The following is a 15556-nucleotide window of genomic DNA, read 5'->3' as shown; positions in this document are numbered from 1 at the left end:
GAGCACGGGTCAGCTGTTCAGACTCACACCTTATTAGCCTGCAAAATACCTTCCCCTCCCGAATATCCTTCCCAAATGAAAATCTTCGTTTTAAGATTATCACATCTTCATATCTTTTATTTTACGTGTTACGATTAGGACTTGACTAACAATGAAGAAAGTAAATAATTCAATTTGATATCAATAAAATCAATGAATTCATCTTTTAATTTTAGAAACATATGACACCCTTTAATTACATCGTTTCATATCTACTTATTTTTTGAAACCTTTGGTCTTAAGAGCGAGATATTTGTACAGCTGATTGCCCACCCCCGCCCTTAGGAGGAGCGGAGGCGAAAGAAAAATCGTAGAAATACAAAAAAGTCAAAATATCAACGAAACATCCCCCGTCGCCTACAGCAGTCTTGCCCGTGACCTAGCTACAGGGTTATTAATTGCCTGCCTAAACAACACACAACACAAATCCACACACATTGCGATTCTGTAAATACTCATACCTCTCAGGAGATCTTTGTCATCGTCTTTGCTGCAGATCAAGTCGTCGCGCCCGAAAAGTGCGTTTTCTGGTTTCCATTCCAAGCCAATGCCATCTTTCGTCCGTTCTCCCGTTGATTCTGAATAAATAGATGGGATATGGTCCCTGGCCAGTAAAGAAGTTGTGTGACAACAGAAAGGTAACAGATACCAATTCGACAACATTAGAAGCATGCTAATAACACCTTAGCAGCTACGCATCATGAGAAATGTAACGCTTCTTACAGGTCACAGCACACACTAATTTTTACTAACCAACATAAAAGAAACAAATTAATTTTACGCTTTTCTTCATTACTTTGCTGATATTTTACACTTTGAAAAAATTATTCAATGTAACTATAAAATCTGCCGAAGAAGATATTCCTCCCGCGAATGTAGACGAAGAGCAGATTTCACTCCACTTAACAAAACGTCCACGTCTACCTTCAGTATTAATGACAATGCAACGGATCCGCTTGCAAACATGTGGCTTTAAATATGATTTACTCTTTGTGTGTCGAAGAAGTATGAAACTAAACGAACATGGGAAGTGCGTCCCTGAGGCAGCGTGCATTGCGGTGCCCGCGAGACAACGCTAAGTTAAGGGTACGCGGCTCAGCATGCGACAATCCTCTTAGGGCGACAAACGCTCCTCACCTCGTTCGCCTTCTGGGGCTTCAGCATTTTCAGCAAAGGTTTGTCCCCGGTGAAATTACAGGCCACAGTTTCCACTCTTATAACACGTAGCCAATACAGCAAATTCCTCCACTATGTACCAAGTGAATTGTTGACGACCACCAAAGCATGATTGCACTGTTTAATCAGGAATATCTGAACCCCTCCTAGTGGACATTAATGCGGCTTGTGTCCACCCTTCACCTCTACGACCACTAGAAACACTTTCAATGGGATGTCTGAAAGTCTGAAGTAATGGCACCCCATTCTTCCTCAAGAGCCGAAGAAAAGCAAAGATTCAGGAAAAACAGGAGCAAAATACATGGTATTTTCGCCCTAAGACAAATTGTGGAGACATCTATACTGTTTAATAACCCAGCCTCTTATGTTTCGTTGACTTGTCAAAAGCCATTGACAGGGTTAGGAACAAGGATATGATTCAAATCTTAATTGACAGAAGAGTGCGGATTAACAGCTGAAATTATAAAGGAGAAAGCACGTGCTCGCAGTGCCAGAAACCGTTTCAGTACACACACTGCGCTATCGCAGCATAATTAGATTGGAAGGCAACTAATATGGATGTGGGCAGAAGAAAAACAGGGTTTTGCACTCCTTCACTCGTTAGTTCACGGCCGCTGAAAGTTGCATTTGTGACACTGTTTATAGATTTAAGAGAAGATGAAACTAAAATTTTGTAGCGAAACCCTCACATACGTTGCTTGATAACATGCGGCTCTCTTCTTACAGGGGAAACGTAACCATCGCCGCCCCCCCCCCCCCCCTCAGTTTCAGTGGTCAGATGGCCCAGTGGACAGACCGTCAAAAACTGAACACAGATCAAGCATGATAACAGGAAGAAGCTGTATACTGAACTAAGGAAAAAGAGCAAAACAGAAACGATAACGGTCTAAGAATAATAAGTACAACACAGAGCAGTTCTAAAGAGCAACGGCGTCGTCGCTACGTGGTCACGTTGTTGGACTGCCAAGTGGGCGAGCCGTCTTCAAACCTCCCTCGTGCCATTTAATTTTTTTCCCACAATATTATGAATTGTCCGCCTCGTCATTGAAATGTTTATTCTCTTTCTGTGGTCTTGGCAGTTGTCATACTAGACATTGGTTATAGAATATGAGTCATGCGGTAAGAATACGTTGCCGTCGCAAATAAACTTGTTGAATAATGACAGGAAGCGAGATACCGTATAGACGTCTCACAGAAATGAAAAAAAAGGTGTGAACTATGGTACAACAAAGGAATTCAAAAGTAAAACTTTCAAAACGAAACGAAACGAAACGAAACTTCAAAAACATTAAAAACACAGTTACTCTGTGTGATTGCGAAACTGTTGCGTTTACTTGTTGCAACTTATGTGACAAATTATTACGTTTTCATCATTTCCTGGGGAGTCGTCATTCACATTCATACGAAAACCTAACTGGACAAGGAAGTATCTCTCTCATTTACCAGGCGTACAAATTAGATACTCCGGTAAGAGTTTCCCATCATATGACACACGTACGGCTAATACCGTATATGACACACCAGACGTGTTTTCCGTTGGAGGATTCGCTCGATTTTTTGCCTTGACACAAACGTTTGCAGCTCCCATTCGAAAGCTGCTTCCTTTCGGCTGGTAATACAGTAGTTGTGCAGAATCAACTGTCATTACATGTCCCTTCCTTACACCTCGCTTTGCAAAAGAACATTACAGCAAGACACAGACGCAAATTTGAATATAGCGAACAATGGGGAAAAAAGTTTGCAACGGGGAGGTTTTAACACGACACAGTCCGGCACCGTGGCTACGTAATCGCTGCGCCGTTGCTCTTTTAAGGTGCTCCACATTGCAGTTCTTGTTCTTCGACTGTTCACTCTTTCTATTTTGCACTTTTTTTCACTTTTCAGTACACCTTCTTCACGTTTTCATGCTGTATGTGTGTTCAGTTTTTGACGGGCTGTCCACTGAGTTCAAAATGGTTCAAATGGCTCTGAGCACTATGGGACTTAACATCTATGGTCATAAGTCCCCTAGAACTTAGAACTACTTAAACCTAACTAACCTAAGGACATCACACAACACCCAGCCGTCACGAGGCAGAGAAAATCCCTGACCCCGCCGGGAATCGATCCCGGGAGCCCGGGCGTGGGAAGCGAGAACGCTACCGCACGACCACGAGATGCGGGCGGGACTTAACTGCTGTGGTCATCAGTCCCCTAGACTAACTAACCTAAGGACATCACACACATCCATGCCCGAGGTAGGACCGTAGCGGTCGCGCGGTTCCAGACGGTAGCGCCTAGAACCGCTCGGCCACTCTGGCCGGCCGGCCAGCCAGGTGTCCGGATACTTTTTATCATATAGGGTATGTCACATGTAGGCCATCTCTCTCTTTTCAGGACAGAGTTGGAAGACGCCATATTTGGATTTCTTTCCAAGCCTATATTTGGTACGCTTTACAACATACATGCTATGACTAAACACTAGCCGGCCGCGGTGGCCGTACGGTTCTAGGCGTTCCAGTCCGGAGCCGCGATGCTGCTACGGTCGCAGGTTCGAATCCTGCCTCGGGCATGGGTGTCTGATGTCCTTAGGTTAGTTAGGTTTAAGTAGTTCTAAGTTCTAGGGGACTGATGACCACAGCAGTTGAGTCCCATAGTGCTCAGAGCCATTTGAACCATTTTTTGAACTAAATACTAATGCGAAGCACCCACAAATTGAGCATCTACCGAAAACGGATTGTTATTCGTATGATTTGTTACCATAAAATGGCGGGAAACATATTAGTGGTAAAAGAATTTCCGTATTTTGTTCTTTTCTCATTATGATTTGCGTTTTATGAAAAAAATGTCGTTTCGCGTCATCGGTATACTGAATATCCGTCAAAAACGCGTTTTTCTTCGCACGGTTTTTTATAATTAAATGCTAGTCAGGAACATATCGCCAGCTGAAATCTTCAGGAGATCGTAACTTACAAGACACGACAATGCATTACGGAGAGACGCGGAGTTACGAAGCGGTGTTTGAGGCGTGTACTGGATGGTGTCTCGCAAAAATCCATCTTTTTATTCACATTTGCGTTTTCTAAAATGTTCTGGGTCCTTCTTATTAATTTAACAGAAGTATGTTTTGTAGTGCTCGATGTTATGTAAAAAATGCCAAGAGAGCTTGCAGTAAGATATTTTTCACTCCCTTCTTTCAAGTCTTCTATTTAACACATTCTAAAGATTCTGCTACTGAATAGAAACAGTGATGAAGTAAGGTTGACCACAGGGTTTCACTAAAAGGTGAGGCTAATGAAATACTTATTTATCTTATGTGGTACACTATATTAAATTGTAATGGAGCTCTTCTAAGCTGATGTTCTTACCGGCTGGACATGGAACTTTTCTTAAGGCTTTATAACATGTTCATAAATAATGAAGATTTTATTCCTGTACACTAAAGAATGAGCATCATGACTATTATACAGACAAAGTAGAAATATGTGATTTAATAGCGGTAACGCAGGAATTTTATTCCCGTCCATTTAGTACACAAACTGTGTGCTTTGAGAGCCAGATACGTTTCTGAGCGTTAAGGACCACGGTGACCAAGACAGCGCGTTTGATGCTGAACACTGCGTATAGTGTGACGACGGCATGCGAGAATTTCGCGGGCGTGGAATCGGAAAGTGTTTTCTTTTGCGTTGTGATGCCGCCGTGTTGCAGTGAGGCGAGAAACGAAGTACGGCACGCCGAGGCACCTATCTGCAGCTGGGCTCGTAGTCCTGGTGGCGATCAGTCGGCGAGGCGAGGCGTGGCGGCCGCAGGTGGCTGGGAGATGGCGACCGCTGGACCGCTGGCAGGTGACCCAGTTCCCAGCGCTGGCGGCGGGCCCGGCCTTGCGCGAGCTGGGTTGGCGCGCCGCCGCTTTTACTTGTACATCGAGACGGGTCGTGACACGGAGGACGTGGTTTTATCGCAACCCGAGTCAGACCCGGCAACAGTTTTGTCTAAGTCGAAGGTAGCACTTGCGTATTTATTTCTGGTAGAGAACTGCACTAGGTAAAAGTAACACTTTATTTAATGTAATGGAAATACATGCTAAGAAATGGAAATACATGCTAAGAAAATAAAATTAAACGGCTCCACTATAAAGCCGTCCTCTCACGGGGCGCGAAAACGCACTTGGGTGGGGAACTGGTGACGTCAGAGCGTGCAATTCCACGTTCCACTACACTGCGGAGCGTGAAATAAAAAATCTACCATGACTGATTTTTGGCTCGTGGAGAGGAAGGCGATGCGACATTGTTTTACGTCACAAGCGGAACGTAGGAGCCGCCATATTGTACCGAGTTAAACTACGTATTTCGTTGGTTTGCTTTCTCATACAGTGTGCGGTATGAATATAAGGTGCTCCAGCAAACTGAGACTCTTTCGTTTTTGCAATACGATGACTACATGCCCGTAGGTAACGGCTTTCTATAGCTGATGTTTTTAGTGCTATAACTTGTGTGCTACGAAAGTACAGCCAACAGTTTTAATGATACAGCACAATGATGATCTATCAAAAGCACATCTTTTTGGTACAGTTTGCATACTAAATATCAAATAATGACATTTGAATATACTGTCTTTACACAGTGTTATAATGTTCGGGAGGAAAAAAAACTGCCATGTTGAAGCCGTAGCTTGATAGCGTCGTGAGCTGTACAGCGGAAAGTAGCAGGTTCGCATCAATCTCCGACAAAAAAATTTTTTTCGTCTTCTGTTTTCTATACGATTCTGGGTCTTTCTTATTAATTTAATAGAAGTATTACATGCCGAAGTCGATAATATTTATTATAAATGGCGTATTTGTTGGAATTCTTATTGAATAGGATAACCACTGGAATGTTTTCCCTGTGACCAGAAATCTTAAAGTGACTGCCAGACCATGCCATAAAATAAAGACAAGGCACACAGAAAGTTTTTGTTGTTACGAAACTTCCTGTAAAATGCATATTACTATCTGTGGGCTTACGGACTGGTTCACGTCTTTATCTTGCCGGTAAATATATTTTTCAGTGACGGTGAGCAGCCTCGAAAAACTCTGATCTTCAGTTCGAATGAAATTACGAAATGAAACTCGATCTTTAACTAAATGTGATGATGTACGTTGTTTTAGGGTGTTGGTAGTTGCCAACATTGAAGTTATTTCCCTCGCAGATTCAATTCAAAACTGAAAATAGCATGGCAGTTCAACAAATAACAACTTCTACTGGTATGTCTCTCAGATCGTTGTACAGCGTTATGTGGTTTTCCTTTACCAACAATTCACAGTTCAAGCCACAGAGTCTACAACCTTCTTCGCGATATTTTCCGCTCTTTTCCGACAATCGCTAGGAGAGTTAACGTGGTTATTTCGCGTGCATGCATTTTCGAAGAGAACCTGTGTGGTCTGCGAGCCAAATAAAGCCGACAACGGCCGCTGGAGAGCGCTGAGAGCGTAGATTATGTTAACCAGGTCGTTTCGTGTGCCGACGGCGCTCTCTCTCTCTCTCTCTCTCTCTCTCTCTCTCTCTCGAGGTAGGATGTACTTATCCGCGTACATGTCCACGTTAAATGCCTCGTGCAGAGTAATGAAGGCTTAATTGACCAGTTGGTACAATTGCATTCAGCGTCGAAACCCAACCCATTCCAGGACATTAACGGGATATTCTAAATTTCTATCATTTCACACATTAACTTGTAGATTTCTTTTGATTTAGTTTTCGTCGTATACCATTATTTATTTCACATCAAGATCTTTTCCAACTCACATACTACTTGGTTTCTTGTCGTGCAGCTGTAATGACATTGGAAAGTAATCCACCTTTCATATCAAGATTTGCTGTATTCTCCACATTCAGAAGTGTGAAAAGACATTTATATGCCCTTTCAAAGAAGTAGCTACAGCTGGAATACGAAGTGAGGCGCAAACCATCCATTCATTTTCTATCCTGTCTTGTGTCTAACATTACATTGTTCCTAGGCACGTCTAATAAGTGTGCATCCACTATTATGGCACCTTGCGTTCCATTCTTGTTTACAGCTGCGTGAACTGGTAACACCGTCAAGGATATTTGTGAAAATGCACCTAACTCTATCTCGTGTTTCATGTGCAACGTTAGCGCGTCCACGCTACTTCCAGTTTTTTACTAAATATAAAACTTGTGTATATAACACCGAGTCACAAGAATTTCAGGATAGCAGGCTGGCGTCCTATTGTACTCACCTGCTTGTGCATCTCGACGTTTAGGCCGTACGACATCTCGTAGTACTGAAAAAGGAAAGCAAACAATATATTAGAGTATAGATAACGTTCGAAATAAAACAATTACACGAATGAGAGAACAACTCGCTGTTCACAGGAACAATGAACACACAACCAACATCACAACCATCTACACTGACGGAAAAAATAATTAATATCGAGTAAAGAAATTTCGGGAATACGTTTGTCTAGGTAACATATTAACGTGTTTAACATTGCAAGAGAACATATTAATGTAAGCGCGAGATAAGCCATTGCAAATGGGTAATGATGGTACATTGATAAGCGGCGTAACCGTAGAATTTTGAACTCAAGCACGCAAACATTAATGCATTGTGTTGTACAGGTGCTGGATGTAACTTTATTTGGATGGAGTGCAATGACTGTTGCACTCGGCCAGTAAATGCAGGGACGCTTATTGCTGGTTGTGGATGACGTTGGAGTCGTCGTCCGATGATGTCCCACGTGCGCTGGGTTGGAGGCACATCTGGTGATCGAGCAGGTCAAGGCAACAGTCGACACTCTGTACAGCAAGTTGGCGAGCGTTAACAAGAAATGGTTCAAATGGCTCTGAGCACTATGGGACTTAACTTATAAGGTAATCAGTCCCCTAGAACTTAGAACTACTTAAACCTAACTAACCTAAGGACATCACACACATCCATGCCCGAGGTAGGATTCGAACCCGCGCGGTTCCAGGTTGTAGCGCCTAGAACTGCTCGGCCACTCCAGCTGGCCGAGCGTTATCCTGTTGGAAAACATTCCCTGGAATGCTGTTCATAAATGGCAGCACAACAGGTCGAATCACCAGACTGACGTACAAATTGCTGTCAGGTTGCGTGAGATAACCGCGAGAGTGCACCCCAGACCATAACTCCAGGTGTATGTCCAGGGTGACTAGCATGGAGACAGGTTGATTGCAGGCCCTCAACCGGCGTCCCCCTACCCAACACACGGCCATCTCTGTCATCGAGGAATAACCAGCTTTCATCAGAAAACACAACAGACCTCCATCCTACCCTCCAATAAGCTCTCGCTTGACACCACTGAAGTTGCAAACGACAATGGTTTGTGGTCAGTGGAATGCACGCTACAGGGCGTCTGCCTCGTAGCTGTCCTTGAAGTAACCGATCTGCAACGGTTCGTTGTGTGACTGCGATGCCAACTATTGCTCACATTCCTGCTGCAGATGCAGTGCGATGCATCACAGCCATACATCGATCACGATGGTCTTCCATTTGCAGTGCCACGTGGACGTCCGCAGCTCCGTCTTCTTCCGATCGTACATTCTCGTGATCACTGTTCCCAGCAATCATATACAGTAGCTACATACCTGCAATAACACTGATGACACACACGGCATTCTTGACTAACATCAACTCCCCACGTCCAATCTCAAAGCTAACTAATGCTCACGATTGTTGCAGCGTGTATGTAAAGCGAATCTGATTTGCTTCCTCATAGAGACGCTACTAGCGCCACTCTTATGTGCCAGGCGCGAAATCTGAATAGGTAAATCTGACATGTGGAAAGACGGGCGATAACTTTCGACTATGCCGCACAACTCCTTCTTGATGATGCGATTTTTTCCCGGCAGTGTATTATTTATTATTACAACTACTCTAACTTGAGCTACTCGTGATAATACATTTACTTTGTAAAATTATCCAAATTAAATCTCCAGATCGCTTTCCTTTGCCTCCACATGACCGGTTTCCTGCTAACTTCCCATATTCAAATTATGTCTTAAGCTGCACACTGCCCCGCCAAATACGTAACTGAAAGTTCACTTCCTAAGCCAGTAAAAGTGAACTTTCAGTTCCATACCCGACGGGTTATTCTGTAACTGTAACAAGATGCCTGAAGATGGGCAGCTGGGCCGAAACTTGTCATATGGAAATGAAGGAAAGCGATATGGCTATTGAATTTGGACAACTGCGGATATTCCCTGAAGAGGAATACGTCTAGTCGACATCCAAATTGCAGTACACCGTCGCCACATACGCTGCTACAGCCAGGTACTAAATTCCGCAGCGCGACGAATTACTCACTACAGCATTCATCAAAAATATTAACACAAGATTAATACCCTACTTGTGCCTTTATTTTGCCACTCAGCAACATTTATCCTTCACATTTTCGTACTCTTACAACGTAGTACATTTTTCTTCACACTGTCGTACTCTTACAACGTAGTAAAGGAAATAAAGACATAAGGCCCTACTGCAAGCAGTTATTCGACTTGGCCTTGATTGATAGAATTGTTGGATGTCCTCCTGAGCGATATTGTGCGAGATTCTGTCCAACTGGCGTGTTACATCGTCATAATATCCTGCTGGTTGGAGGATCCTGCCTATAAAGTTCCAAACGTTCTCGGTTGGGGAGAGATCCAGCGACCTTGTTAGCCAAAGTAGGGTTTGGAAAGCAGGAAGACAAGCAGTAAAAACCGACGCCGTCTGCAGGCTGGCATTATCTTGCTGAAATTTAAGCTCAGGGTGGCGTGCCAACAAGGCAACAAAACGGGGCGAATAATATCGTCTAGTTATCGCTGTACTGTAAGGGCGTCGCAGGTGTCAACCCAAGAGGACATGCTGTGAAAAGAAGTGGCACTCCTGGTTGTAGGGCCTTATGGTGGGCGACAATCGGGCTGGTTTCCCACCTCTGTACGTGGCGTCTCCAGACATGTCTTCGATGGTTATCGGGGCTCAATTTGAAGCGAGACTTATCACTGAAGACAATGAGATTCCAGACCGAAGACATGTTTAGAGGTGCCTCAGAGAGCGGTAGGCTGGCACTCTGACTGTCGCCCGCCATATTGCCAGGCGGCTAGGAGAGATAGTCTGAGGTGCCACTGTCTTTGACAGCGAGCCCCTTGGTTCTCATTAGCGCACCCTTACAGCACAGCGACACGATTCTACTCACAGTTTCGTTGCCCTTCTTGCGAGCCATTCAGGGCTTACATTTGAACAAGATAATGCCTGCCCGCACATGGCGAGATTTTCTCCTTCTGCTTGTATTCGTACTTGCCAAACCCTGCCTTAGCAAGCAAGGCCGCCGGATCTCGGCTCAATTGAGGGCTTTTGGAGCATTATGGCCAGGGCCCTCCAACCAGCTCGGGATTTTGACTATCTAACGCGCCTATTAGACAGAATTTGGCACGTACCCCTCAGGACGTCGGACAAGTCTGTCAATCAATGCCAAGTCGAATAACTACTTGTGTAAGAACTAGAGCTGCAACATGTTGCCGTGTCAAGAGGGATACTCTAACAGGAAGTCTGGGTCGTAAGGTCTTTCCTCGTAAGATACTTACTACAATCTGGTCGGACACAGCGGCTCCAGTTGCCCTTCTGAGATCAGCTTGCAATGTTCTGGCACTATCCATACGACACCACAACGCAAAGATGGCTAGATATCGGTCTGACTTGTCTTCCTGTAACGTATCTACAAGCTATTGATGGCACATAGAGAGGCACTGGCTTCTCCAACAACCTTCCTTGATTCTTTTTGGGTCAAAAACACACCCCCCCCCCCCCCCCCCCCTTGTAACTTGCACTGCATTAAGATGTCGCATTGCAAGTGCTTGGTTGAATACAACGATCAAAGATGACGACTGTCATCTGTGTGCGTCACTAGGAAACACTGGGACACCGGCAGTCACTCACTCCTGGGGGGACTCCAGATACTGTAATGCATAACACAGCCGATAGACGGTTAATAACCTTAGTTGTTGCGTACGATGAAAGTGAAAATCTCAAGCTATGTGATAAGAATACGACTGCCGCCTGCATCGAAGTAATAAATACCGGACGTTGATACACTTGGTCCTCTAATTCTTTTGAACAATGTACTTTCCTTAGACTTTCTCGTCCAAGACAATTGATTGAGGACCTGACATATTTTTCTATTGGCAGATGGCGTAATCATTTATTTTGCGCCAGATCAGGTTATTTAATTCCACTGATTGTTACTTTTGATTGCATTATTAAAAAAATAGATATGGGTTTTAAGAGACGCATTTTGCGACTGAGAAGAAGTTTGAGAAGGTAGAACTAAGTACTAGTTTATCCCAACACAGGGCTTTTACTTCAAGCGTATATTTGAGTGACAATGTTAGAATGTGATTAGCCGCGCGGAGTGGCCGCGTTGTTTGAGGTGCCATGACACGGACTGCGCGGCCCCTGCCGCCGGAGGTTGGGTTCGTCCTCGGCATGGGTGTGTGTGGCGTTCTTGGCGTAAGTTAGTTTAAGTAGAGTAAGTGTACGGACTGATGACCTCAGCAGTTTGGTTCATTAGGAATTCACTCACATTTGAACATTTTGCGATGATTAATCTGCTAATTTACCAGCTGTGCAAGACTTTAATTAACTCGAAAAATACTTCTAGAACAGACTACAAGTATTTATCGTTTAGAATTACCAGAAATTCTCTGGATTATAGATTTTAATGTACCGGCGAATTTTTTCTAGTACGCAGTGAGATGTATATTTAGGACAAAAAAATAGAGAGTTTTAACCAATTTCCGTTTCATATATGCGAGGTTTTTGATGTCTGGCCCCTAATCGATGGACGTTTCACTTGGATCGAAATTGGATTATTCTTTGAGTGTCCAGAAGGGAGAGTGTGGAACAGATAGCTGTAAGATACAGGGTGATTCAGGTGCCCCTACCGCCGTCGTCTTATGCAACCCGCAATATTCTCCCGCTCGCTAGACGCAAACTATGGCCTACAGAAAAAAAATGAGCGAACCTTTCCTGTACAAAAGTCTCCTTCAGACGCACTTCCACCCCTGCTCTCATCCCTCACCAGTCAGCATTTCTACTATGTTGTTCGTGGCATTCGCTCCTGTCACTGTGTAAAAATTTCCGACTACAAGAACCATTCCTACATTCGACCATTTTTGTTCTCTATCAAAAAATGGCTCTGAGCACTATGGGACTTAACTTCTATGGTGATCAGTCCCCTAGAACTTACAACTACTTAAACCTAACTAACCTAAGGACATCACACAACACCCAGCCATCACGAGGCAGAGAAAATCCCTGACCCCGACGGGAATCGAACCCGGGAACCCGGGCGTGGGAAGCGGGAACGCTACCGCACGACCACGAGATGCGGGCTGTTCTCTATCTATTGCGCTATTACGCCACCAGCATAGCCGGCCTTTCCGTCAACATAATTAATTTAAACGTGCCCGTGACAATGAAAGAAAAAGCGACCTTTGTAAACGTTACGCTAAAACTAATTACACTAACAATTCGATCCGAAGTTAACCCTTATAAGCATCGTAGTTTCGTACTCAGAAGTCCTGACATAATGCAACGATGTAATTTTTTACTTTATGGTATAAAAATTCACAAAATTGTATGGTGAAATTCACACAAACGTCAATTTTAAAATCTGTGAATGCTCGACTAAGCCGGTGGCTTAATAAGGCCATTCAATGAAGATCAAGAAAGGTCGAACTTGGGAAATAGTTCGCGCAGTCGCAAATTTTTGTACAACAGTAGGAGCAGTGCCATAAGCAATAAACTAGAAATCCTGGCGGATGGGGGCTGGTTAGTTTTTTACTCGAAAATTACGGCCTCTAGCAAAACGTATACCAATACAACATTAACTACATTAAATTTCCTACAAAACTACGTCTTATTCGTTTCTTCTGTAGGACTAATAGTTTTCGCGTAGTGAGCGGGAGGATACGAAAATCTCGCGCATGGTTTTTAGAGGCCAGACATAACATTGCGGCTTGCAGTAGAGGCTGCTGAACCACCCTGTATACTGCCACAGCACCCAAGATAGCAGAAGAGCCACACAGGGTAAACTAAATTAGATTATTGCGAAGAAACACTCACTAACCTGGCGCCCAGATAGTAAAAACTTTGGGTCGTAGCAATTCGATCCCAGTTTTCTAATATTTCGCTAAGTGGTGTGCACACAATTTAAGTGTGTGGTTTCGGTCCCTACGCTGAGGAGGAGACAGACAATGAGGTGACAAAAGTCATGGGATAGCGATATGGACACATACAGATGACAGCAGTATCGCATATGCAACGTATAACAGGACAGTGCATTGACGTAGATGTCATTTGTACTCGTGTGACTGCTGTCAAAAGGTTTCCGATGTGATTATGGCCGTACGGAGGAAATTAACAGACTTTGAACGCGGGATGGTAGTTGGAGGTAGACGATTGGGACATCCCATTTCGAAAATCGTTATGCAATTCAATATTCCGAGATCCACAGCACAACATCGCCTGCAGCGCCTCTCCTAATCTTGTGACCATATCGGTTAGACACTAGATGACTGGAAAACGATGGCCTGGTCAGATAAGCCCCGATTTCTGTTGGTAGGAGCTAATGGTAAAGTTGGAGTATGGCGCAAAGCCCATGAAGCCATGGACCCAGGTTGTCAACAAGGCAATGTGCACGCTGGTGATGGCTTCATAATGGTGTGAACTGTGTTTACATGGAATGGACTGGATCCTCTGGTTCAACAGAACCGATCATTGACTGGAAATGATTATGTTCGGTTACTTGGATAGCAATGGCAGCCATTCATGTACTTCATGTTCCGAAACAACGATAGAATTTTTATGGACGACAATAGGCCATGTTACCGGGCCATAGTCGTTCGCGGCTGATTTGAAGAACACTCAGGACAATTCGAGGGAATGATCTGGCCGGCGAATCCCCCAACATGAATCCCATCGAACATATGTGGGACGTAATCGGGAAGTCAGCTGGTGCCCAAAATCCTGCACCGGCAACCCTTTTGCAATTACTGACTGCTACAGCGGCAGGATGGCTCAATATTTCTGCAGGCAACTTCCAACTACTTGTTGAGTCTATGCCACGTCGAATTGCTGCATTACGCCGGGCAAAAGGAGGCCAACACGATATTACGATGTATCCCATGGCTTTTGTCACCTCAGTGTATATTGCCACAGCAGCCCAAATAGCAGAAGCGCCACACAGGGTAAACTAGGTTATCGCCTAAATAATAAAAGTTCTCGGTCGCAGCAGCTCTAGCCCTGTTTGCTAACACTTCGCTTTGTGGCTTGCACACAAGTCAAATGTGTGGTTTCGGTCTCTGCTGTACCTACGCTGAGAAGCAGACAAGACTTATACGGGCTACTCGGTGCCACCGTAGATCCAGCTGGCAGAGCCAGGAAGGCTCTGCCAGAGGGAGACACGTAGCGGCCGGCCCATCAAATTACGCCAGGAGACGACATCCAGCGGGAAGCGCATCGGCTTACCTGCCGGGGGCGCGCCGCCCAGGCTCCAAATTAGATTTGCAACCGGCACGGGGTGGGACAAGGCGGCCGGGGCGGCAGTCAGCGAAGGGAAGCGTGGCGCAACACGCGAAGTATGTGCAGGCAGTCCGTGTCTGCTTCTGTGCGCAGCAGCGTACTTTGTGATAGGGGAGGGCTCACTGCCCGATTGTGTCCAACGCTGTGAGGGTTCTCATTTGGCGATTGAGCTGTTGTCGAAAATAAGTACTTTCATTAATGGCCGCCCGGACAGACAAGTCGGCTTTGCTTCATTAGCTTTTTGTAGTACTGGCGAGGCTTTGAGCTTATCTCGTGTTTTTTTTATTGTCCATCTCTCACGAGGGGATCTTTTTGCTGATATGGTTTTTCAGTGTGCCCAGTGTCGCTAATTAAATCTTCCTTAAATCAGTGGTAAATTATGTATACAGCAACGAATTATCTCTGGCGATTTTTCCACTTGAGGTATGAGAACTGTGTTACACAAAGCAACTGGCATAAAATTGTCACATGCAGTCTCGCAGTTAGTCTTTGTAATCTAGCGGGATGCAAACGATTAGAACAATATCGGGAATAGTGGCGAAGCATTCCCATGTCTGGAGTCGTGAGAGACCCGGCGCATTATTTGTAAACACGGCATCTAGTCACCTCGGCGCTGGAAGTAGGGTGATGCAGAAATAGCAACTGTGAACGCTAGGTCCGAGATTGCAATGGCAGTTATATTGGTATGTCCGGAAGAACTGACACAATGCGGAATCCGCAGCTATGACACCTATTATGTAAATTGAAGGTCTAGCAGGAGAAGTGAAAGGAAAGAGAAGAA

At 44.6% G+C, this 15556-nt stretch overlaps 1 protein-coding gene across 1 annotated transcript in view; it reads right to left on the bottom strand.

Moving 5' to 3' along the window:
* LOC126281352 (protein groucho) overlaps positions 1–15556 on the bottom strand; it is a 643208-nt gene that overhangs the window by 200402 nt on the left and 427250 nt on the right. Inside the window, exon 4 of the mRNA XM_049980260.1 lies at positions 7430–7474. Within this exon, the coding sequence (XP_049836217.1) occupies positions 7430–7474 (45 nt within the window). The remainder of the gene's footprint in view (positions 1–7429; positions 7475–15556) is intronic.

The sequence above is a fragment of the Schistocerca gregaria genome, chromosome 7 (genome assembly GCF_023897955.1).
Source record: "Schistocerca gregaria isolate iqSchGreg1 chromosome 7, iqSchGreg1.2, whole genome shotgun sequence".
Lineage (NCBI taxonomy): Eukaryota > Metazoa > Arthropoda > Insecta > Orthoptera > Acrididae > Schistocerca > Schistocerca gregaria.
The sequence above is the reverse complement of the archived record's forward strand: the minus strand, read 5'-3'. Positions and strand labels throughout refer to the sequence as shown.